The sequence below is a fragment of the Strigops habroptila genome, chromosome 9 (genome assembly GCF_004027225.2).
Source record: "Strigops habroptila isolate Jane chromosome 9, bStrHab1.2.pri, whole genome shotgun sequence".
In the NCBI taxonomy this organism is placed as follows: domain Eukaryota; kingdom Metazoa; phylum Chordata; class Aves; order Psittaciformes; family Psittacidae; genus Strigops; species Strigops habroptila.
The window spans coordinates 25,535,439-25,560,637 of NC_044285.2; the positions used below are offsets into that span (position 1 = coordinate 25,535,439).

General features: G+C 45.0%; 1 protein-coding gene across 2 annotated transcripts in view; it reads left to right on the top strand.

The window, feature by feature from the left end:
* The window catches only part of TRPC5 (transient receptor potential cation channel subfamily C member 5), a 97,139-nt gene extending 73,475 nt beyond the window's left edge, over positions 1 to 23,664 (top strand). Inside the window, exons 8-11 of one of the 2 annotated variants that reach the window (XM_030498209.1) lie at positions 13,204 to 13,410; positions 13,584 to 13,625; positions 15,016 to 15,105; positions 15,823 to 23,664. In XM_030498209.1, the coding sequence (XP_030354069.1) occupies positions 13,204 to 13,410; positions 13,584 to 13,625; positions 15,016 to 15,105; positions 15,823 to 16,557 (1,074 nt within the window). In that variant the 3' untranslated portion in view covers positions 16,558 to 23,664. The remainder of the gene's footprint in view (positions 1 to 13,203; positions 13,411 to 13,583; positions 13,626 to 15,015; positions 15,106 to 15,822) is intronic. The other variant, XM_030498210.1, reaches the window with a different exon arrangement.
* The last annotated feature ends 1,535 nt before the right edge of the window (positions 23,665 to 25,199 follow it).

The window sequence follows — 25,199 nt, forward strand, 5'->3', positions numbered from 1 at the left end:
TCAGAAAGTATGTTTGTGAGAGGCCTGAAGGTGAAGGACTGAACTCACCAGATAAACCTGGGCATAACACCCAACTCAGTGTGCAGCGTGAGTCCTTACTCAGAGGAATGACAGTGAAAATGCTACAGGATATTCTCTGTCACTTAAGCTGTCATGTTGCAATGGCTGCTGAGAGCAGTGACATTTCCTGTGAAGGCAAGAGCAGTCATTTCCAGCCCCTTCTCGTGCAGCTTGGTTTTTGAAGCTAATATTTCTGTGTGCTCACAGCATTGTCTCGAGGATAAGTCTCCTTTATGTGACAAGCATCAATTAATCTCTTCCCTGAAGAAAACAACTCATTAATAAATGTTGAGCTTTACAACTGTGGGTCAGTTTTTAACCTCCTGTAATCAGCTCTACCCTTTTCTGAATCACAGTAGACTGGTTGCTAGACTGGGCATTTCTTCCTCCTGGTATTTATATTACATTCAATACACATGGAATGACAGTATTCCAGGGAGGGAGAAGGGGAAAGGACCAAGAAGCTTTTGGAGTGGGGTGGAGATCTTCTCAAATACTTCAGTAGGAAACTTTGTGCCATGTGCGGGGCTCTACAGAGAAATAAAATGAGCTAGACACCAGAGATGAGAGCGCATCTTTGCTGTTGATTTCTCTGCAGTGGAGTGATCAGGACATCTTAATTAATTCCACTTGTTAATGAGCCAGTGGCACTGCTGCAGTGCAAACAGTCTTTCTCCCCTGCTTTTTTGCTGGGACAAATACGTTAATGCATTTGTAGCAGTTACTCATCAAGTTAGCTTTTCTCCATTGTCTCATATATATACATTAATTCTGCTGTGTATTTCTCCACTCTTCATTGTGTCTCCCCAGTGTGGGGGTTAGGGCTTGGTAGTTAATGAAGCACTGTAAGTACACACCATGAAACCACAGTGTTTCTGTGGAAGGCAGAGCAAGGCAAGCAAAGAGTAAAACCTCCACACAGCTTTGAACGATTCCTCACGCACACAGAAGGAAGAATTTTTCTGCCATAATTTTGTTGGGGTTTTTTCACTAAGCTATTTCAGACTTCAATAAACACATTTTTCGAGGGGTACCCCGAGGCAGTTTCAATATTGATTTATTTTCATGCAGCCCATTTTTCTCTTTTGCCAAACTGGTTCCAGCAGGCACAATATTTCACTGCCAAAGCAAACAAAATCCAAACGCACACCAGCATTTCCATACACTTTGCACCGTGTCAATACTCGAGGATCAGAATGTTCTATGCAAGCAGCACACAATGTGACTGGATGTGATGCACTGCCGGGTCCTCATTTCAGTACCTTCCAGACGTGACAGAAATACCATCACCCGGTTAATAGCAGAGGAATACGTCATGATGGCGAGAGGAAGGACAATGGAGCTTATCTGAGAGTAGCCAGGTGACTCCATCATTTGTAAGTGGCAGAAAGTAGTAGAGTGGGTAATAAGGACACTTCATATGATAGGCTATTTCTCATAGGAATGCCACTTGCCTGTTAATAGTTACACAATCCTTCCGCCAGTTTGTAATCTCTTCAAAGTGATGTGGTAGTGGGTGTTACTGGGGGTCCAAGGGTGCAGGCATGTTTTGCAGGGAATTAGCAATTTACAATCTGAAAGCATGTTCCTTATGGACACATCTGTGATGCTCTGGGAAGTCATGCAGGAATTAGTCTCTGGAACTGTACCAACAGTTCTGACTGCAGCTGCAGGAGCAATGGGAAGCAAGATCGATTGAGGAACAGCAACTAAGACCCGTCTGCAGGAGGAAAACCGTAGAGCTGTGAACTCCTAATCCGAGTTCCTGGTGAGTTAGAGCGATAAGTGGCACACAACAGCACTGCAGCATGATGCATCCCACTGACATATTAAGGAGAGATTTTAGCATCTTGAATGGAGCTTTCAGGTGCTTTAGGAAAGTACAACGATGCTTAATACCTCAGGGAAAACAAAACAGGTCTGAGAAAAATGACCTCTAACTACTGTGTGTGAAAGTGAAGGTGTTACAGCTTCAAGTGTGCAATACACAGTGTATGTGTGATGTTGGAATGACTTCACTCTAGCAGTATGTATTGAGTTATGAAATTTTGGATCCTTCTGTTGGTTTGCATGTCTGTTATTTCAAGCTAGTTCATCTCAGCTGTGACTGCAATATATGTATACATATATATATATATTTTTTCAAGTGTATTCTCTGGGAGTGTATGACCAAGCTGAAACACAGTTGCCAGTGTTAAGATTGGAGAAATTAGGGCCTTGGACACCAAAATAGGAGCGTAGTTTTAAATGATGGCATGAGATAGATTGGATTAGCACATATTGTGGAGGGCAAGAATGAAAATGGCAAGTACTTCGCATAGCAAAACAAAAACAGTGCAGTAAACAGAAACAGTTGGTATGTGCAGCTAAAAATAAGTGATTGCTTTCAGGAGATTTTGACTCTAAGTGTAGGGATGTTGTACGTGGAATTTTGCATAGCAGAGAACTTAAAAATGAAAGCACAGAGGGATATAAAGATTTTTCAGCTCCCTTTTACATTATCTCTAAGATAACTCAGGATTTCCCCCAGGTAGTAGTATCAAACTTTTCTTCATCTACAAAGAACAAGAATCCCTCCAGTTTTCTGCACCAATTGAACTGCCTCAGTAATTGCTACCCAGTTTAATTCACAACAGCAGCAGAAATTCCCTTCCTCACTGTGATCTAGGACCCTTAGGACTGTCAAAAAAATGTTGCACCTCCTCTGGTTGCATGACCTGCACAGTTATTACTTGGTGGCTTTGCCAAGGAAGAATTTTATGTATCCATAAACTTAGTTCAAGATCCACAGCTTGACAGCCCCTGTGCCTGTGGCAGGATTATGGTGGTAGATAGTCCTCCTGTAGAGGTAAGGCCAGCTCCAAAGGCTGTGCTCAAATCAAAGCTATTACGAAGCATCAGGAAGGTGTTCATCTCACAAGCCCTCAGAACCATACATTTGAATTTCTTAGGAGAAATTGAGATGTATTTGTTTTTTAACTCTGTCATGCAGCAGGAAATTAAATTATGCTCTTATTACACTCCTGTTGCCAGTATGAGCTGGGATTAATGTGTCTTGAAGTTTTTTATGATGTAGCAAAACAACTAGGCTCTGGAAAGGGGATTAAGAGGTTCTTTGGTTTGCTGGCTGAGTGAAATATCACTGTTTGTCCCCCAGTTTTATAGCCCTTGGGGACTCCAGCTGACCAGCACACGCATCCTGCTGGTCCCTGCCCACGAGTAGATCTAGCGCAGGTAATATGCTCAAGTCTTTGCTTCATTCTACAATGCAGCTGTAATTACCCAGATCTCAATTACTGCGCTCCCAGAACTCATCCGTGTCATCAGTAATAATTAATTGAAATCACAAGCTCTCCTGAACTTACTCGAGGCATTTTGTGACATTTGGACGGGCACATTTCTGTTACATCTACCCATGGAGTGCGATACGTGTCAAGAAATGCTGGACCCCTGCTCTCCAGTTCCCTCCTGAGTAGCTGCAGCACATCTTTAGAGGAGTGGGATCGATTCCCAAGGCTGGATGCTCTCTCTGTGGCTTGTGACTGGATGCAGGGGACCTCCAGCAGCTTTTCATTTGAAAGTAAAGGGAAAAACATTGGAGCAGCAGTGTGCCAGGATGCTACCATACAGCTACTGGCCTGTATGTGAAATTAGCCCTGAGCCTTGCTCTAGACTGGCAGGCAGCTTAATTACTTTTTGTTAGCAAGCTCAAGTATTCATTTGAAGGTGTAGAACTGTTTGTCTTTTTGCTGGCTTTGGTCTAATTACATATAACCCGTGGACTTGAATCGAGTTGTTAATATTCATCTGGTGTTTGCAGAGCCTCTAAATGGAAGCACTCGATGTGCTCTGACTTCACATGCAGCATCTTTCTTCTGCTGTTAAGACTAGACAAAACTAATTCTCCATCCTAGGGCCCAATCCTGCAAACCCCTGCTCATGAGAGTATTGTCAGGAGGATCAGAAGGTTAATCCTGTCTGTTGTTTTTAATCTTTCAAAACCAAGATATTTACTTGACCCTGCGTACCACCATCGCCAAACCACCTCGAGACTTATACAGAGGAGCAAAATCATTACATTTAAGTAAAAAACAAGACAAGCTTGCGATCTGCAGATGACCCCTGTCTCATTTAAGTTATTACAGGGAATTTGCTGGCATTTATACAGGTGGGTTCTGTTTTCTGTGGTGTAGTTAACACACCAGTGCCCCGCATGACAGGTCAATAATTCTCTGCCCATTACGTGCAAAGCAGCGCAGCAAGGTTTGCTCTTGCTACATGACAGGAGTTGAAGTATCCAGATGGAACCACATAGGTTGCAGCCCCCTGCATTATCCCATCTTTTATTTAGGCCTGACAAGCTCAATTAGCATTATCTTGTGCTTCTGCATCAAGGGGACTTTAGCTAAAAGGGCAGAAGAAAAGAGAACAGTGGAAGATAAAGGAAAAAATTGCTGAGGAAAAAGCAGTGAAAAACTAAAAGGGATTTATCTGGGAAGAGCTTTCACCTGATGCTGAGCAATGGAAACAGCTATATTAAGAATCCCCTGAAACGTGACTGTTTAGATGCCAGTGCTTCACAGATTTCCTTTTCAACACACTGCAATCTAGCAAATAAGCTGATGCTGATTTTATTGCAGGTGAAACAGGAAACATACAACTCCATCCAATTAAACAGGAATATGTCTGATAACCTGGATGCGATGCTGTGGCTCCTGGGCTGCATTTCTGTTCTCTGGTCTGGCTTCTGCAGCTCCTTAGCTCAGACCCTGCTTTCAGAGTCAGTTTCATCTCCTGAATCAGTGCTATCTGCACGGCTCAGGATTCACTTGGAGACTTGAGCAATCTCATACATTTATAATGGGTCACTTTCTTTTGGCTCAAGGATATATGTAAATGATTGGGATGTTAACTAAGATTTTTCAGCAGTTATTCAATTTTTGGCAGCCCAGCTCAGGCACTGCATTAAGTGACTGTACAAGCAGGCTGACTTCCAGAGGTGTTGGGCACCTGCTTCTCCCACTGGTGCTATGATCTTTAGAGACTCAGCACAAGACATAGTCCAGCTTTGCTAAGGAAAGGCAGCTTATGACCAGGCATAAAAGAGCAAAATACTAAAGCACCTGGTACCTGAGTACGTGTACACGGTTTCATTGCTTGATTATGGAAGTTTGGGAATGGTCATTTTGTTCTTTTGGCTACTTGAGGAAGGGACATAAGGGCTGCGTATGTATGTGCGCAAGAAGGTTGTAAAGCATAAGGAGAGACAGTGAGGCAGAGCTTCGCTTCAGGGAAATTCCAGCAACACATGAAAACAGCTCCCAGGGTCAAAGCAATAAGGAATTTACTGTGTTACTACCCTCCTGGTCAGCTCCATGTGACCAGATGCTCTGGTGAACATTTCTGTAGCACAGGAGTCAGCAGCAAAGACCATCGAATGCAGTTTGTGATTATTCATAATCAGAGCTCAGATCTGAAAGTTGCAAATGGCCCTAAATAACACATTAAATAAACTGTTAGACCTTTAAATACCTTTGTGGCAGTTGACATCATGTTTCTCAGCTGATATCACATTCTTATTATGTCACAGAGTAGATCCTGGGATCTGGAATTCACATGTGGATCTGAACTGGGATTTTTCTTCTTGGACTAATTTCTCTTGGAAACTAAAAAGAAAAAAAGGATAAATAAATAAATAGAGAAGTACCTGATTCTCCCCCTGTATCTGGCTCCCACCAGTCCAGCAATGGATTTCAAGACATTTCTTCTTCCTTCCTGGTCAAATCCCAGGCTGCAGAAAAAAAATAACATTCTGGAAATAGTGCAGGTAGAAAAGAGGGGAAGATCTTTTTCTTTTTGCCATGGAACTACATCAGCACTCCAGGTTAGACGTACCTTCTCAGCCCACCATTTCTCTATGAGCATGTGCGAATTACTTGATTTTGACCTGGCTGGAGGTAGTTAACATTACCAGCACAGATGCACCTTATCTCTCTGACCTTCAGCATGAAAAGAGGCTCTTATCAGGCAGTGCTAAAGGCGAGGGAATGGATGGCAGGAAGAACAAAGCCGTAGTGATATCTTTTTCATTGTTTCTTCCTGCTGAGGCTTTTTTAGAGACCTGTTTGTCTGCATGAACTTCCTACTGCTCTGATTTATTTGACTATTAAAATGAAAACTGAACTTTGCTGGAAGATGACTGAAATAAAAAAAGGTGTCAGTTCACATAATTTAACTGCACTAAAACCAGCACAATCCACCGTTCTGTGTTTTCTCAAATATAATATTCCCTGGCCTTCTCATTAGCTATCTTTGTTTCTATCCAATATGCTGGTGGGAGATGAAAGGTAATTGACATATATATATAACCTAAATACATTGTGGAATGTAGCACAGTCAAGCTATAATAAAACTGTTAATTATGAGTATATTCTGCACATGGAGGATATAAATAGCAGAGATGCTAAAGCATGCATTTTCCAAGTACAAACAGAATGATTCCCCAGAGCTGGGAAAATCAGCCAAGATCACTCATCATCTTGGGAAGCGATGGCCAGATCAGCAGTTCACCGGGGAGGTCTGGCTGTGGTGTCACCCCGGAGTGAATGCCTGTGCTCTTCACTTAATCTTCTGTATTCACAAGCCATTAGTGGTTTTCTTTTCCACCGCAACCAGTGACCTGCCCCATTCCCATAATTTCCAAGTCTCTTTGGCAATGCTCCAAAGATGGAGTCCTTTATCCATCTCAGTACACAATGCTGTTGCTGTGCTATATGTCTTGTTGACACTGGCCATTCCCTTGAGCTGTTTGAAGCGATGGACCTAGGACACTGCAAAATTAAGGAAGCTTTTCCTGACTTCCCCTGTCACAGTGTGTTCTTTTATGGGCTCTGCCATGAGTGGGATCTTCATCCCAGCTTTCAGGGTTTTAAGGCTCAATCCCATTGATGGCTTATCTGAAATGTCTGCTGTGTAAAAGTTCAGATTTTGGTGTTTTTCTCCTTTGTGCTCTGTTTGAGTCCCTCACCTAAAGGCCCTGCTGCTGTCTGCCTTTACCAGATAAGAAGAATTCTTTTCTAAAGTCAAGCCTTTACCTGTACCCTGGCCTAAGAATTCACTTGACTTGTATCCCAGCGATGGTATTTATTTATGAGTATTTCTTCAGGACCTGCCCGTTTCACAAACATCCTTTTCCTTTTCTGTGCTGGAGCAGAAAGGCCCTCAAGGAGCAGCTCTCCCTGCCCGTGCCGAGTGCTCATACATAGGCTTTGCTCTGCAGCTCTCCAGGCACCTTTCCCCTCACATCTGGGTGCTCCTTCACTTTGTATGTGCTGGTTTGAATCTGCTGTGGGCTGGTTCTCCCCAGGCTTTGCCACATGCTCCTCTTCAAAGCTGTGTGTGGCTGTCCTGGGGCCACCACGGCTCCCATGGTGTGGATGGCTGGTGAGGATTCCATTTGCTTTACCCAGTCATTTTGTGCTAGGCAGTACTTCCATCTCTTCTCTGGCTGCCTCATTCCCTCACTGTTCTAATTGCTTCTTCTAGTGCTGGATTGTCCTCCTCTAGTAATTTTTCTTGTATTCTTTTTGAGATTGATCCTATTAAGTTCTTATCCTTCAGTATGTCATCCCCAGCTGTGAAAGCAAAGTCATTTGTTGTCAGCTGCAGCTGAATTACCTGTGCATTAATTGCCTTTGTAGGTGCTTGATTTTTCTCACAGACTTTTTCTTTCTTTCTATGACATATTTTTCTTTGAAAACTATTAAACATCATTTACCTCAAACAGTCTGCTTGGGTTTTTGCTGCTCGAGTCTCCGAGCTCGTCGTTAAAGCCTCAAGCTCTGCTGACGTTACTACCAGTTTGCCCAACGCATCTTACAAAATTAACAGCTTTGAAACTGCACAAGAGTTGTCTGTGTTGGGTTCTGTAAAGCGTAACTTTCCCCTGACCCTCTTTCTGCAATGCTTTCTATTCCGGACACACCAGGGTGTATTTTTTGTGCTACCCTGCCCAAAAGGTGATGTATTTTCTGTGCCATTTCCTGCTCTGGGTTTAGCAAAGAGCAGTAAAGAGGCATGTAAGATAGAAATATACTAAAGAGAGTTTAATGACTTCTACACAGGCTGCAAATGAGATATGTTGGTGAGCTCCTTCTTCCTTCCTAGAGGAAAATACTACAGCTTGGGCAGTTCCTAATCTCATGGGGCTGCTGCTGACACCTCCTGGGATAGCCGCAGGGAGCAATCCTGCTACTCCTGATGCAGAAATGCTTCTGCCAGCATTCCCGGCACAACTGGAAAGCTTCCTGTGCCTCTTTCCAAGGCATTCAGCCACAGCCAGACAGCCTGGTCCCGAGGGCATCGTCACAGCCATCTATATCTGCATCTGACAGGCAGCAGCCTGATTTCCAGCTTAGCCCACTGACTGTTGTATCATAAAACACAAGAAAAGCACATACGGCCGTTTTTGTGCCAGCTAGAAAGATGCTGGGTATCTGTATTCTTTCCTAATGGGCATGGGGAGGATTTGCATCCCAGGAACATACTTCTCAGTGCACCTCTGTGTAGTATAGAGGAGCTTAAGTAACTGGTTATCTTGTGATTGGTTTACAGTGGGTAAGTTTGAAGATCTCAGGGTGCTTGGCTGCCGAGCATTACCATCACCTCAGCACTGTGTTTTAGCTGAGTGTTTGTACCATGGCTCTACACCAGCCTAATCCAGAGCTAACCACAGTGTGCAGCAGAGCGCAGGGAGCTGCCACAATCCCTTTCACAACGTGAACTCAGAACTACCCCAGTGCTTTCAGGGATGCTAATTCAAGAGTCATGAGATCGGGCTCCTCTGCTCTGCTTTGGCACAGGCTTCCCATGGGACAGCCTTGTGCTTCAGCTCCTGTGTGCTAAAAGTAACAGCCTTTTCCTCCATCAGCTTTCCAGCCACATGGGAGCTGAAATACTGAACACACAAAGAGGTTTGTGAACCTAGAGGCTGTGGAAGACACCTCATGCAGAGGACTGAAACAGTCTGGGTCTGTGCTGGCTGGGTCAGTACCAGCTGAGAAACTGGCTGTTACTTGGCAAAGTATGATCTAAACCATATGGCCCAGCAAGGAGATGGCGATGGAAATCTTTCTAGCAAACATTTGACAAAATGTAAACAACAGGTTTTCTACCCAGAGAGAAAGATGGAGATTAATGCTGGAATTATCCTGGATCATTAGTGTAGCAGGTAATTACTTAAAATGTGGCACACCTGTGAATACATCACTTTGAGTGAATTAGAAAATCCTCACAACTGCTACAGTAAGATGGCTTCAGCGATCCCACGGGGGAAATCTTTATGGGAGATTAGTTCTCACTTCAAATGGCAGAGACTTGCAAGAGGATTATGTGGCCAGTATGACACATCCACACTCTGATAGTAAGTCATACATTTCTTTTGTTCTCACAGAGAAGCTGAGTGCTGCTTTCTGAGTTCATGTGTTGTTTGAGCTTGAGGGCTTGGCCCTCTTAAGAAGGGGAGTGTTTTATAGCTGCAATGATGAGCAGTGCTTTAAAGAAAATGGTGTTGAGAACAAGGGCAACAGAAGCTCAAAGAGAGGACAATGAAATCCAGACTTGGATTTAAATTCCTAGCAACAAGGTCACACTCGCAGCATTAGTGGATGTGTTTCTTTAGCTTATTATAAATGTTACCAAAAGAGTTGTCATCTAAGAATGTTGTATGAGACAGCACAGGAGCCCATCCTCGCTGCATGGTGGCTCAGCTGGAAGCTCCTCACCACAGCAGAGCGTTGCAGGGCACATCTCACACTGCTGAGCTCTGGGTGAGGGCTGTGCCCTCTGTCAGTGCTCCCTGTGCAGGGGCAGAGCACCCGTGCCTCCTCCTGCCCTCTCTTAGGAACCCACTTCTACTGAAGCCTCCCAGGGTGATGTCCATGCTGGATGTCCCTGGGAGAGGGCTCCAACACCCACCTCCTGTGACCCATCTCTAAATCAGTGGCCAGTGCAGCACCGCAGCAGGTAGCCTCTTCCATAGGAGGTCCAGGCTGGCAGTGTTCAAGGCCAGGTTGGACACAGGGGCTTGGAGCAACCTGCTCTAGTGGAAGGTGTCCCTGCCTGTGGCAGGGGTTGGAACTGGATGAGCTTTAAGGTCCCTTCCAACCTAAACCAGGCTGGGATTCTATGAGATGCTCCAAAAACCTGGAGCACGTCTGATGGTCCCCTGGGGCACATTCACAGCCAGTGCAATGACCACGATACCGGCTCTAACTCAGGAGTGCTTCAGCTTTCAATTGGGTATTGAATGATTGCTGAGGCATGGTACTCCTGGTACTCACCACAGGGAGGAGAGTTAGGAAAACTGTAGTTTTGTGTGTAGATTTCACTGCTTACGGCACTAAAGAGAACTCTAACCACAGAAATGGTTTCCTGGTGCACACAAAGACATTCTCAGTAAAATTGAAATGTCTCTTTGCTGTGTTTCCAACACAAAACTTCTGCCAGGAGCTCTCATCTGATTTGCTCAGGTCCTCAAAACATCAAGGTGAGTAATTGAGACAGGCTGAGTTTGTAAACCCTGGGGACCTCACAGCAGCAGCAAACAAAAAAGATACTTCGAGCTTTGTATAGAGTGTCTTTTAAGAGAGGTTATGTTGCACTTACTGACTGAGACTGCATAGAAAGAAGGAAACACAGGTGGGGCTGAAGCCAGCATCCACCAACCTCACCTGCAGACACTGACATCAACAGAGGTTTGTTCAGACCAACCACAGAACTTCCCTAATGAAAAGCTCCCATTAAGTTTCACAGCACTGCCCTGCTCCTCCATTCAGCCCCTGGCCAAGCCCATGTGATCCCCTACAGCTACTTAAAACTGAAGGAACAAAAAGAAACCACTGCACAGAAAAGGGCTTTAGCCCTTTTCTTCCTTTCCCACTCATTTGCAGTCCCCAGGCTATAGCTCTGCCTTACCTTCCTCTGCAAACAGCATCCACTGCTAACCTGCCTCTGCCCAGGACATGACCTTTTTATAAGGTGCTGAAGGGAACTGCTGCCAAGTCACCACACCTGATCCCACCCAAGCACCACACCGGACCTTTGATGGGCCTTTCTAAAAGGGCAGGGTGGATTTATAACCTTCCCCAAGCTGCCTTCTCCCTTCTGACTCCTCAATAAGACATTCACACCTGCTTCTGTATTGACAAAGAACTTAATGCACACATGTCCGTACCCAAAATAACAGTCTTTGCACTCTTCTTCAGCTACTGTCATATCCCAAACTCTCCAGCTGCCCCAGCCAGTGCTGTCAGTGGTGCCAAGTGCTGCAGTTCCTGCACACCATGAGAAAGGTATACTCACAGTAGGGCTGAATAACTCAGTGCTGGTGTCATGCAGGTAGAGACAAATGAAGAAATGAGCAACACTCTTTTATTTTCTTACTGGCAGTTATTTCTACTGCGGCAAACCACATTTTTTACTACCCAGAGCTTCATTTCCACCAGCATCAGCTTCTCATACTTCATGGTGATGCTGCGATTTCCCTGCTTATGGGATCTGATAATGTGTGAGGCAAGAAGGGGCATGGCAGGCTGCTGCTCTGAGTCTACCTGTGGCTTGAAAACAGCCCTTTCAGTCAGTTGGCAGGGGAACAGCAGTGTTCTAGGCTGATTCAGGCCATCTGCAGAGACTAATGTGCTCCTGGGCCACTGAGGCTCTTGTTTTAAACCGAGCGCCAGACATAATCTGAATACACCTCTAAAATGGAGTTCAGCTGCACCTCACTGTCAAGATCTGAGCACATTTCCCCATGTCAGAGCACTGGAGCACAGCCGCAAAGCTGGTGTAGTCATTCTTTGGGCCTAATGTTGAGCCATATTTTATTCAAACTCCCTGTCCTACACTTCAGTGCCTGTTTCTGAGAGCTGCAGCATCCCTCACTCGAGGGCTGCTTGTTCCAGCCTGGTTGAAGCTGTCCTTTCCTCCTACCTTGCGCTGTTCCTTAGCTCAGATCACTACAGCTTTGGCTTAATCTCCTGCCAGGTACTGCTACCAGAAATGCTGAACAGCTAAAATGTCACAACCATCAGCTCAGCGCTGTCCTCTGCAGTGATAACAATACGCTAACCTACCATTTAAATTCAGTGTCCTGTTGTAAGCTGTGTTCAGCACTGCTTGGCTTGAGGGCTTCAAACTATTTCCTTCTTCTTCTGTCTAATGTCAGAATTTCTGCAGAACCTACAAACCAGTGGCATTTTTTAACTCTGAGTTAGCACTAAATCCATTCTGAATAGCTGCTGCAGCAGCTCTCTGAATGGAGGCTGGAGGCATAGCGCTCTGCCCTGATGGTGAAGAGAATATGGAGTTTGTTACTGAAAAGAGCCTGTTGACTCCATGGGCTAGGTTGTGAATACCTTGATTTGGGGATCACCATTTTGCAGTCTGTGAGGGCAGTGTCTTGCACAGCCTCAGTATTCCTTTCCTGGTGACTGTTTGGACCATGTGCCTATCTGTGCAGCTGTAAAGTGATGATGCTGTTGACTTTCCACCATTACTTTTGGGGATGATAACCACTAGAATACAGCAAGCTAGCATGATGCTAATACAAATAGAATAAAACAAACAGTAAAATGTCTTCTGTTTTGTGTAAGGATAATGCAGAGGCAAGATGTAAAATACGGCACGCATAAAATGTGTCGCTTCCTTATAAGAGCTGAATTCATGGATGCTATAAAAAAGACACAAAAAAACCACTGTGAAATATCTTTTCGTAGAGAAGAAAGTGAGAATTCATTGGATTTGGGCATGAGAAACAACAGTTTGTGGTAATAAAAGTGCTAGCAAAAAGCAAAGGTGTTTTCTTGATTCTTGTATTGGAAAACTAATATAAGCACAACCTCTAATACGAAGCTGGGCTTTAGCATCTGCAATTCCTTGTGCTGAATATTGCTGTCATCTCGTTCCTCAGGGGTTGGTATTTTGGCACTCTGGCTACATTTCACATTGGTTTTAAGTACATCCCCAGTGAGGGAGATGGAAGAAGCTCTGCCTGAGCTGGAGAAATCCTTTATTGCTCACATGCTGCCTCCTTGGCTGTGCAAAGCCTGCCTGAAGCTGTTGATAGTCTCTCTCCTTCTCCCACAGGACCATGCGGATATTGAGTGGAAGTTTGCACGGACGAAGCTCTGGATGAGTTACTTTGATGAAGGTGCCACTCTGCCTCCTCCTTTTAACATCGTCCCAAGTCCCAAGTCCGTCTGGTACCTCTGCAAGTGGATTCACAATCAGCTGTGCCCAGGCAACGACTCTGACAACGAACAGAAGAGGCATGAAAACCTCAAAACATTCACAGTAAGGAGCTGCATGGGTTTATGCTTCACTTTTCCAGGGTGCTTGTGCACGTTCAGGATCGCAAGGGCCGCTGCTCTGCTGGTGCACTAGAAGGTTGCTGGCTCATAACTTGCCATCAGGAGCTCTAAAGACAGGACTGAACAGGTAACATGTCTGTGCCTTTCCCTTTCCAGGAGCGGCATGCTGACAACTTGATCCAGAATCAACATTACCAGGTAAACTCTTGAGCACATAAAGTTTTTACTTGCTGTTTTCTCTTCCTGCTCATTTTCTAACAAACACCTCCATTCTTACTTCTACAATGTATTCTGACAAGTGCAGGTCCTCTTGGATTTTGCTTATCATGGATTAAATCATTTCCTCATTAGAGGTGGGGTGATTCAGTAAATCACTCCTTGTTTTTCACCCCCCCTGAAGTAGTGGAAAACTTGCCGGGTATCAGTCTGGCAGCAGAAGTCAAAGGTGACACCTCCAGGTCCATCAGGGGGACCCGGCTGTCACAGCATCCTGATTAAACCCGTTTCTGCAGCATTTTTTACATGCTCTTGAATTGTTCCTCTCCTGCTGTTTTTTGTAAAGCATCCCTACCTCAGACAGTGGTTGGGATTAGTTTTGGACAGCTCAGGAAGGAGGAACGGTCCCTTTATTGAGTTTTGCTGGGTTTGTTTATTCTCAGCCTGCCTATCATCAAATGCTCATTAAAGTCAAGCTACAAAAGGATGAAACTGTATTAAAACCAGCTTCAGTACTTGCATTCAGTGTGGTGCAATATGCCAGTGTGCTGGAAGGGAAAAAAGTGCTCTCCAGAATGTTAGGTGGTGCATTCAGCTGTACTGTCAAAAGCCATCAGTGATTTGTCTTACTTAAGACATCTGCTTTTTAACGACTATTTTTCTCTGAAGTTGGTGTTTACTGTAATTAGTCACCTTTGACAACAGACATTTGGTACTTCCTGACTTCACAGCACAGCTTACGGGTACCAACAGCAGGAGCTTTTACACAAACCTCCCAGTAAAACCTCAGTGCAGAGACTGTCTTGGTGTTGCTCAGACTTGTTATCCCTATCTATGAAATGGGGGAAATGAGGGAAAGGTTTGGAGTAGTCTTTTGCGTGCTGAGAGATCCACCTCTGTGTATGCTGCCAGCACAGATACATGTACAAGCTTAAAGTACCAGTTTGCTTATGTAAAGTGAGCAAAGAGGTTCATGAACACAGAGCAAAATGGATCTCATCCTACCAAAACCCTGCACTGTAACTAACAGCCCTGTCGGCACACACACAGCACATACACGAGTTTGGTCATCTTAAGAACTGACATTAGACAGCTTGAGGACATTTAAGAACATCCAGAATTTTTTCCTGACAGCTTTTACATATACAAAACCAGTACAAAGTACCTGCTCGCTGTAGTAAACGCTGAGCATTCAGGGTGGAAGGTACATAACCCTTGCCAAAGGTTTGTTCTCTTTAAAAGAAGGGGTTCTCCTTCTAATGGTGGGTGATTTTGTTTCTAGTCAGCAGAGTCAGGACAGAGTTCTGTGGGTCAGAACTCGGGGAATTGCAGTAAGAACAGAGTCTGAATCACTTGTTCTTTCCTGTTCCAGGAAGTGATAAGAAACCTTGTGAAAAGATACGTCGCAGCAATGATAAGAACTTCCAAAACCAACGAAGGTTTAACTGAAGAAAACTTCAAGGTAATTCGTTATTCCTGAATGATAATTTATTACACTCATTCAAGTAGCAGCTTGCAGAGTTCACGCTTACTTGTTAGGATGATCTGTAACCTCTGTGGAAGTAGGAGTGTTACTGGAGCTGGGATCTAGATGATGTGCATGTGGGGGTTTTGAGCAGAAAATATTATTACTGGAGTGTCTTCTCATTGATCACTTCCAGGTTTTAATGTACAGTGTGTTATGTAGACAAAATCATTGGAAAATGGTAGGAATGAAGTATCTGATTTGAGTCAACATCACATTCCTAATCCTAACGCAGGCAGAGCCAAAGAATGAGTCTGGGTTAATGGATATGAAGAACACACACCAACATGTTATAGTTGGGCCTATCAACTAAATCAACTAAATAAGATTCCTGCCTCATTTCTGAACTTCAGCAGTGTCTTATTTGACCTTTTTTTTTATTGGAGTGGGTGGTGGGGTGGGCAGAGGGGGTTGGTCATTGGGGTTGGTCCCACAGCCTTTGGAGACAAAGATCTTGGGAGGTCTCCAATTCTTGGGATTGCCAATACTTTTTGTTGTGTGTCACTGAGTAATGATGATGGATCTGGTGTTCTTGCAAGTGCAATTTGCTGTCAGCCATCTGCACAACTGAACAGCTCTCCCAAGGGAACACGATCATTCTTCCACGTCACAGATAAAGCTGCTGAGTGTAACTCATTTCTCCTCTTGCCCTAGGAGTTAAAACAGGACATCTCAAGTTTTCGCTATGAAGTTCTTGACCTCTTAGGAAACAGGAAGCCCCAGAGGAGAAGTTACTCTACCAGCAGCACGGAGGTGTCCCAAAAGGATGAAACAAATGAGGATGGTGCTGGAGAAAAACCTAAAGCCAAGAGCGTGTCTTTCAATGTAGCCAACAAAAAAAAGGACTTCAATGTATCTGCTCTAATTAAAACTATGTCTGGGATCGATATGGTGGAAGAGAAGCCAAAAAGCAACGGGATCAGTAAACGCTCCTTCGTCCGGAATGGAAATAGAGTTCAGAGACTTTCCAGCTCCAAGAAGGAGTCCTTTAAGAGACTGGGCCTGCTTTTCTCCAAGATGAATGGACACGTCCCTGAACCAAACTCAGAGCCCATGTACACGATTTCAGACGGAATTATTCAGCCACACTACATGTGGAAAGACATTAAATATTCTCAGATTGATAAAGAGAAAGCAGAGAATTGTTCCAAAAGTGAAATTAACCTCAATGAGGTGGACTACAGTGGGAACACAAGACTTACAGGACAGAGCAAGGAGTGCCCTGTGGTTTGTACCAGCTCCCTTCACTGTGCTTCCAGTATTTGTTCCTCTAATTCCAAACTTATAGACTCGTCAGAGGACGTGTTTGATTCATGGGGAGAGGCCTGTGACTTGTTTATAAACCAGTGGAAAGATGGGCAGGAGGATCACGTCACGACTCGGCTATAAGTAGAGCTATCTTAGCACTCCCTGGAGAACTTAGCCCCTTCTTTGTAATGCTTTGCTCTCATCTGATCCAGCATTACCATTTCCTTTCTGTCCACGGGTGGGAAAAGCGCGTCAGACTCATGTTAGCCTATTTTATAGCCATCTGCACCTTTTTCATTTACTTTTTGTACACTCACAAATACCAAACTAAAGGTTTCAACGTTTATAAGGTCACTATAAACCACAGGAATCCCTTCAGATGCAGTCTTGTCTTCAAACCCCACAGACTTCAGACATGCTGGGGGCCGAGGAAAGGATTCCTCCAGTGCTGTCACCATCGTCCCACTGCCGCTGGGTTCTCACTGCTGCTATCCAACCCATTGGGTCTGCATCCTGCTCAGTTTTCCTCATCCACACAAGCAGCTGGTGAGCAGTGGCTTAGCAGGAGGCTGAGAATCATGTCTAAAATCTTTTTAGAAAGGGTTTCAACTTATATCTGGGCTTTTTGTTTTCTTTAAGCAATATGATCTCCGAGTCTTTCGGTTGTGTGTGGTTTTCAGGTTGTTTATTACATTAATACTGTAAATTGTTACTGAATAAGAGGCCCCTCCAGTCATCCACCTAGAACATGGTATGAGTTGCTCATTTACCCAATTCCTATGAGAGATTCCCCCCATAGGGAGCAGAATGACCTTCCAGTTAGGCTGGAAGCCAGCACCTGGCCGTGCTGCCGACTTCTGCAGAGATGAAGTGCCCCTGAACGGGCCATGGCTGCTCAAAACCCAAACCTCAGAGTGGTTCTCACATTGAGCCAAACCCAGCCCTTGGCCTCGCCCTCACAGCCCACCCCTCAGCTGCATCTACTCTTTGAGATTCCTGATCTCATTCCACTGCTCCATTTGCATTCTGCTGCCTCTCTGACAGATGTCAGCCTTTAGGAAGAAAACCATCCTCCTGGATGGCAAGTGCCAAGAGAGAGCATCTTCCCTGGGGCCGTGAGCTGCATTTCTGACAAGCAACCTAAGCAATAGCAGCTCAAACTGCATCTGGCAGCCTGGGAAGTCTCTGAAGCTCCTTTTCTAAGGTGCAGCAGAAAGGAGTGCAGCAGTAGAGGTGATCTTTTCTTTCCCTAGTCATGGCAGTGTCAGGACAGGGCCTAGCACTGTCACTGCTTTTGTCCTAAGGAGCATCAGAGTGGGGAGAAGACAACCCCATCAAGGGCAAAATGGTTCATTTTTTAACAGTGATTTATTTTAACCATGTGATACTTGAACTTTCTTGTGTGGTGTTGCTAAGAAACACAGAGATCAGCACTTACCACCCCTCCAGAGCTGGTATTAGTCAGCCGCTTGCTTGGAGGAAGCAAGTCCTGAGCTCAGAAATGTCCTTCCCGTATGACAGAGCCTCGTTACAGTGCTCGTGCTGTCACGCTTAAGGCTCTGTTCCCAGGAGAGGTTACAGGAGCTGGAGCATATCCCAGGGGTGGCCCCCAAAACATCACCTCTTGTATGAACTGGTTGTGAATTGCATTTGTAAAAGCATAATGCTGGGAAATCCACACCTCCCGTTGGCACTGGTCAGATGCTACCACAAGGGCATGAGCAGCGCTCGTCATGGCAACACGAGGGTCAAGAGGAGAGGGATCTGTCATTACAGCAATTCTGCCTTGAAGAGTTACTGGGACACCTGCAGGTGGATACTCTGCTGGGGTTTGAAAGCTGGTTTTCCCTTTGGGCACCTATACAGCGGTACCTAAAGATTACACCTGCATCAGAGGTAAATGTGAACGCTGCAGCCCAGCTCCTGTAGCAGAGCTGTAGGTGCCAACACACTGGACTCATGGGCAGGTTTCAGTACAGACCTCAGGGAGGAGACTCTGGCTCTAGGTCAGCTCTGGTGTCAAGGAAAATCAGCAGCGAGGTGCAGAGACTCCAGAATGTTTCTGTACTCCTTATGACACCACTCTTGTTACCAGCATGCAGTATAAAGCCCCAAATATTTAAGCCTCTATCTGTGTTAGTTAAGGCAGAGTGAAAAGCATTTTTGCATCAACAGATTTCAAGCTTTCATACTAACTGCAGGGTTAGAGTTGTCTTTGAGAACTGCATCTCCTCTTCCTTGAGGAAAGGCTGAGCAAACTGACCCATGTGCTGCACAAGGAGACCTGCCAAACGTGCAGGTCAGCAGCAGCTTGCTGGTCACTCCTCAAGAGATCCAGCAGCGCTGTCATTTGAGAGAGCTGCAGTCACACCAACTGCAGGCAGTTCCCAAAGCTGCTCACAGTAAAAGCCCTACAGCTTAATAAACCAAACTGAGCACAGTTCTGGAAAGAGGGACATGAGCAAGAGCCGCTCCAGGGGGTTTGAATCATTTTAAGCCTCACCTAACCCCACTGCAGTTTATGAACTCCACTTGACATGGGGCTAGCAAATCTTTATGGTATTTCCTGTGTAAGGAGTAAGAATGAAAACAATTCAAGTAGGGTTGTGCAGAGACATCCCCTGGGTTTGAGGCTGGGACAGAAGCAGCGTTCCTGTCCTTGGACAGTAGAAAGGCTTTTAAGTTTTCCCTTAGAACCGGTGGTGATTATAACGTGTGGTTCACTCGCAGCACTGCATTAACAGGTACAAATAAACTGAAACGCAGTTAACTCTGCAGTGGTGCCCCCCCACAATGACACAGGGCTGCACAACTGCCTGAGTCACATTCCCATGCTGTGTCCCGAAAGGGCAGGGGTAGGAACAGCCCCGCTGGGATGGCATGATGGATCCTGCAGCCTGCAGAGCCCTCCCCATAGCATGGTGGTAAAGCGAGAGCTGCATCATGGCTGGGGCTCCCCCGGGGTTTGTTTCATCACTCAGATACTTCCTCTCCTCTGAGCTACCTTTGGAATTCAAACACAAACCCTTGCTTTGCTGTAATACACATGTGCAGGAGTTTGCAGGACTCAGATTGGTTCCCTCAAAAGGCAAAGTCCTGTTCGATTGCATCTATGCATCCCCTTCGGTAGCAATAGACTTTATAGAAGCTGGTGAATTATTATTACACTAAAACAGGAGCTTCAGGGGAGGGAAATTAAAGCAGCTTGTGAAAAATAGGTTTGATAATTTAAAACCCAAGCAGGTTTTGCTTCACTTGCAGTCGCAGTACTTGGGATTCACCAGCATTTACCCATTTTCTATTGCTCAAAAAGAAAACCTGTTCTAGTGGAAGTTACCCTTCCCTTCAGAGGAGTCAGTGAACTGCCCCTGGGCTGCCTGTGACCAGGGTGGGAGCTGGTGGGACACTTGGAGCTGCTCCTGTGAGGAGTTAAACTTCTCCTTGGCTTGGGTTCAGGATGCACAGCTGTGCTCCAACTGGTACAGGCCTGGCCTTTAGTGGGCTTCAGGAATAATCCTTACACATATGCAAGGAATTTGGAATAATAGAATCTTGACCACTTACCCTTTAAGTTTCTTGCTCCTGAAGTTGTTTTGTTTCTCACTTCCCATCCCCTGGGTCATTTTCACCTGGCTTTTTAAAGCAGCACACCCACAAGTGATCGCCAAGTAAAAGGTTAACAAACAACAGCCAGGGTTAAGAACATCCCCTAGAGCTGGGAAGTGTTTGTCCTCAGGTCAGAGACTAAGGAAGTTGTTTCAGAAACAAGGAATTAACTGACATATCTCTGCAGATGACGTGGATAATTACATTTGTATATTAACTGACTCACTGGTCTGTGTGTGGATACTCAAGTATTTGGCTGTGTGGTCCCTCCAGAGGAAGCATGCACCACGGTGAGAGCACAGGGTTAGAGAACAGGACTGCTGAGGTCTAGTCCCAGCTCTGCCACCGACTCACCTGTGACCTTGGGCAAGTCACTTCGCCTCTCTGATGCCTCAGTTTCCCCATCTGTAAAATAGGGATAATACTACTTACCTACCTCGCAGGGGGGGTTAGTTCATTATTTATAAGCACTTTCAGATCCTCAAATTAAAGGCGCTATATACAGGAAGCAGTTCATATCCGTAGCAGTAGGATGTACTTTTATTTTCTTACAATTCATTCAGGTTAGGATTTAACTCTGTGTCCGTTATGATAGTTTTCCACGTAGAAAACTGGCATGATTTCCCCAGGAAGGGAAATTAGGAGACTTCTGCAGTAGACAGTGAGCAGGAGCAGCATACCCTGGAAGCCTAAACTCTTTTAACACCCTTGCTTTTGTGATTTTTGTCTCACCCTTCAAATCACCTGTGTTTGTGTTTCATCCTTTTTCTGATGGTACATGTAACATAATTTTTAGCAGAAACAGCCACTGTAAATATTAAAGAGTATTTAAATAAATATATTCATGTATAAATATAAACCCTTACCTTTTAAAGAGGTTTAAGATTGGTTGATGCAACAGACTTCTAAGCATGGGGAGGTTCCACGGGCACGCACACGGCAGGATACTCGTATAGGGCTATAGGGAAGCGTCACCACGTGTCGTCACCTCCTTCGTGTTCACTTTTCACCCCCTCACTGGGAAGGGCCGGTGATGGGGTGTCGCAGTGTGCTGTGTGTGCAGTGTGCTGGGGCACACAGAGCGCTGGAGCAAAACCCCTGCTGCCTGCTCAGCATGAGGAGGAGCGGGACAAGGCAGGTCCCAGGCACGCACCTCGGGCAGTGGTGAATCACCTACACAAGGGCTGCTGCAGGAACCTTTCCTAGATAGCAGGAGACTGTCTCCTGCATCCCTACAAGGGGCCCTTCACCCTGGTTTCTCTGTAGGTACAATCTGGTTTCCTTCAGTGCTTTCTCAGGATAAAGGTCTTTGGTTTGAGTGACAGGAGCTCTAAGATTTGACTTGCACTGTAAGGGCGCTGCGAGCATCCTAAGCTCGCTTCCAGGAACACAAGCAGTTGCAGGGTGCCTGCACTGGGTATTTGGACAGTTACTAGAAAGTGTAAGCACGAATCTGAATGACTGCTGGGTTTTCTAGCAGTTAGAAAACTACACAAGACCTGCTGCTCTCACACTGTTAAGTGTGTGTCCCACTTCCCTTGGGACTTCTCGGCTTTGCTTTGATATTTCTACTTTCTGTTTCAAAAGCCAAAAGCCCAAAGAAAAGCATATTTCAGTTAACCAGGAAGAAGATCAGTTTTGGTTTAATTTCTGGCTGAGTTCTCCTTTAGCCAGTTAACTTGTCCTGTGGTGTGCTGACACTGTCCCGCAGACACGGCCATGAGAAAGCTCTGTGCGGCCTCAAAGGCTGATTTCCAAAGAAACAGAATCACTCTTCCACCTCTGTTGTAATTCCACAAACAGAAATGGCAAAAAATAAGCAAAACCATCTAAACCACATGGGCTGCCTGGAATTAATGGAAGTTGTTACTTAACCAGAAGCTCTCTGGGGCTGTTTTGGGGGTGGATGCACTGTGGGACCTCCCGAGTGCTGCAGCATGGCTGGTTGCAGCCTGCCCGGGTGTGCTGGAAACATCACTGGCTCCTATTCATGTAACGGGAGAATTGGAGTTGGTGAGACCACAGTGAATAATAGCTCACGGGAGGAGCACCTCAAATAAACTGTTACCAGAATAAGTTGCAGTTTGCAGTCAGTGGGTAACTCAAAACCTAACAGCTATAAGTCAATCCCTTACTGGGTTTTTCGGAGGAGGAGGAGGCAAGGAGCACGCTGGGGCAGCCACATCAGTTCTAACCATCTGTAACTGGATTCAGGTTCATTTTCACACAAACTTTGCCCATGTCAGGCCAATACACTGTTACAAACACATCATATATTCTTCATACTATTGCCTCCATCTAGAACAACTCCTGATCTGGAGTAAATTCATGACCAAGAATGATGTTTCAAGAACATGCTTTATCTAAAAAAGTATATTTAAAATGCAGACACGTTTGATCCTCCCTTACCAAATGTGTGACAGGATTTTGTGCTTCAGGGAAACACTTTTACCTGCTGTGTTTGTTTAAGATGTGCAAAACCAACAACAAACACAACCACAACAGCAATAGAGCCCTAGTGACCTGGCTCAGACCTCCCGCTATTCTAAAAGCCAAATGGATCTCACAGTTCGTTCTTCACATGCAAACTCTTCTCAATCCATGGCTCACCAACCAAGGAGCCAGTGCAGCCCATTCCTCCTGGCCAGCATCATCTCCTTCAGCATGGCTTATTGTGGGGAATTTTTCCCCCCTCTCCCATCTAAAGCATCTCCCTATCAGCAGCAACTCCTAAGCTAGCAGAGAAACGATGTGCTTAGGACAAGACGTGATCAATGAAGGAGCTGGCCTTCAGCACATTAGCTAACAGAACACTGTGATACCTTTAGCCAACGGAGTGAAATGCCTTTTGACTATAAATAGTTGTTTTTGAGCAAGGGGGCACTTTTTGGTGTAGCTATTTTTTGGGGTATTGTATAGTCTTGTTTAAAAACTACTGAATGTGTTTATAAGGTGGGTCTGGGAACTGGAGGGCTGAGGATCTTGGAGAAGCAAAGGATAGTAGCAGATGCTTAAGGACTCTATTTTCTACATGGCAAGCCCTAGAGAGCCGGGCTTACTCTGCAAACAGGTTTTTTAGCAATCAAATTAACTCTTCATTAAAAGAAAGCTATCACAGAAACAACTTCACAGCTGAAAATACTTGTTTTAAACTGCCATTTTACTTCATGGGATAAAAAAGGTGAGGCTTTTTTGTTCCCCCTCCTTTCTTTTAGTTTTGGTCAAAAACTTTTCCAGGCAAAAGAGCTTTTAGATGTGAGAGGATAAAGACAGAGCAGGGAGCTCAGCATTCATCAGTTGAGTAACAGCCACCTCTAGAGACAGGGGGGAGACGAGGGGAAGAGCAAAAAGCAAAACCAAGCGCTTAGTTTTATGTACTTTTCTACTTGCATCTCTCCTGTCCGCAGTGCAGCCTCCACATCATCCCCTCGTGTGACATGTAAAAACAAAACGATGTACATAATAAAATTATTTATTTTATGTGTATTTTTAGCTTAACTGTAAACTGAAAAACAAACAAAAAAGACAAAAGGCATTTAATTTTTTCCCAAAATGTAAGCCTATTGAAATTCAAGGTGTTTCTACCTTTTCAGATGTAACATTTCGAGCTGCCTATTGATAATAAACATTTATGAACAGCAACAGGCCTGGCATTTACAGTTTCTTAAAAGCACACTCAGCATAGACTTCTCCAGGGCTGCCAGAGGAGCACGTAAGGACCCCAATTCTATAGAGACGTATATTGGTATTTACATAAAGCCATGGCACAGTCCCACTTACCTACAATGACGTTGGCCACCCAAATTTGTGTTACTGCTCATGGGCAAGAGCTGAACACCCCCCGGCTGTGTAAAACCAAACCCAAACCAAACAACCCAACCCCTCCATATCACTTCTACCACAGAAAGCAGCAAACCACTGGAAGTGTTGGTAAATAAAAGGCACTGCATGAATGCGATTACTCCTGTAGAAAGAAGTCTCAGTGTAATTCCATTTTAATTTGCTCCCCAAAGATGTCCTTACACCAGCACAACTCCATCAGCCACACTGGGATACACAGCAATAGAGCCAAGAGTGTAGAAGAGTCATTAAGCAACAGCATCCAACTGTATTAACATAATTTGCTCACGTAAAGCTCTCCTCCAAGCACACCTCGCTGTAGGCATGCAGACGGGTTTCAAAAGCAGAGGCTCTTTGTCAAGTCTCCAGTAAAACAAGTTTTCTCAAGTTAAACAGCAGCAATATCCCTTTCCTTGAAATGCAGAAGATCCCAGCACAAGGGAGACAGGGATACACAGAGCAATAAACACAGCCCATGCCAAAAGCTGTAGCAAAGCCCAGGACCACAGTGATCCACAGCTACAGAACTCTAAATACCCACCCAATATAGAAAAAGCCATTTCCAAGCTAGATGTGCACATTTCCACTCCCATCGGAGAGCTGAGAAGTTCAAAGTTCAGGCACCCTGAATCCCAAGTTGTGCTTCCTATTCCAGAAACAGGAACCAAACTGCACCTGCAAATGACTTCTACCTCCTTGGCTTTCCCTGTGTATGCAGACATATGTGCTGCAGCAGAGACTTCCAGGTTTGACCAGGGAGGCAGGGGAAGAAGTTTCACAGTGTATTGTATCTCCTCTTACTTGTGCTTCCTGAAGCAGCAATACAAATCACATGTTTACTTCATCACCCCAAACACTGAAACAAACGTTTTTGGCTTTTAACTATGACAAAAAGAACTGGTTTAAGAAAAGCCAGAAACCACAACTTGGATTTAATTGGAAAGTGCTAATGGATAGGGAACACTAAAAGCATATAAAGGGGAGTGTAGAGGGAGTTAGTGTGTTAACTTTATCATTCAAGGATATTGGACTTTCTCTCAAAAGTCCATTTTCTCTAACACAGCACAGTCAAGCCACCATCACAGCTGCAAGAACAGAATGACACTTATCTCAAGGTAAGCCCCAGCACCCTGAAGCTCGTGGCAGAACATCTGCTCCAGGGAAGGCAAGAGTTAGCATCTGGGGTAAAAGAACAGCCATGAACCTATGAGCCCAACACATAAACACACCCCATTGGGACTCAGGTGCCTGTTCCTGTTCCTGCAGATTGCCCCACTTGCAGAGATGACTCAAGTGCAGTAACTGCCTGAGTACATGCTCTGAGCCTATGGCTCGTA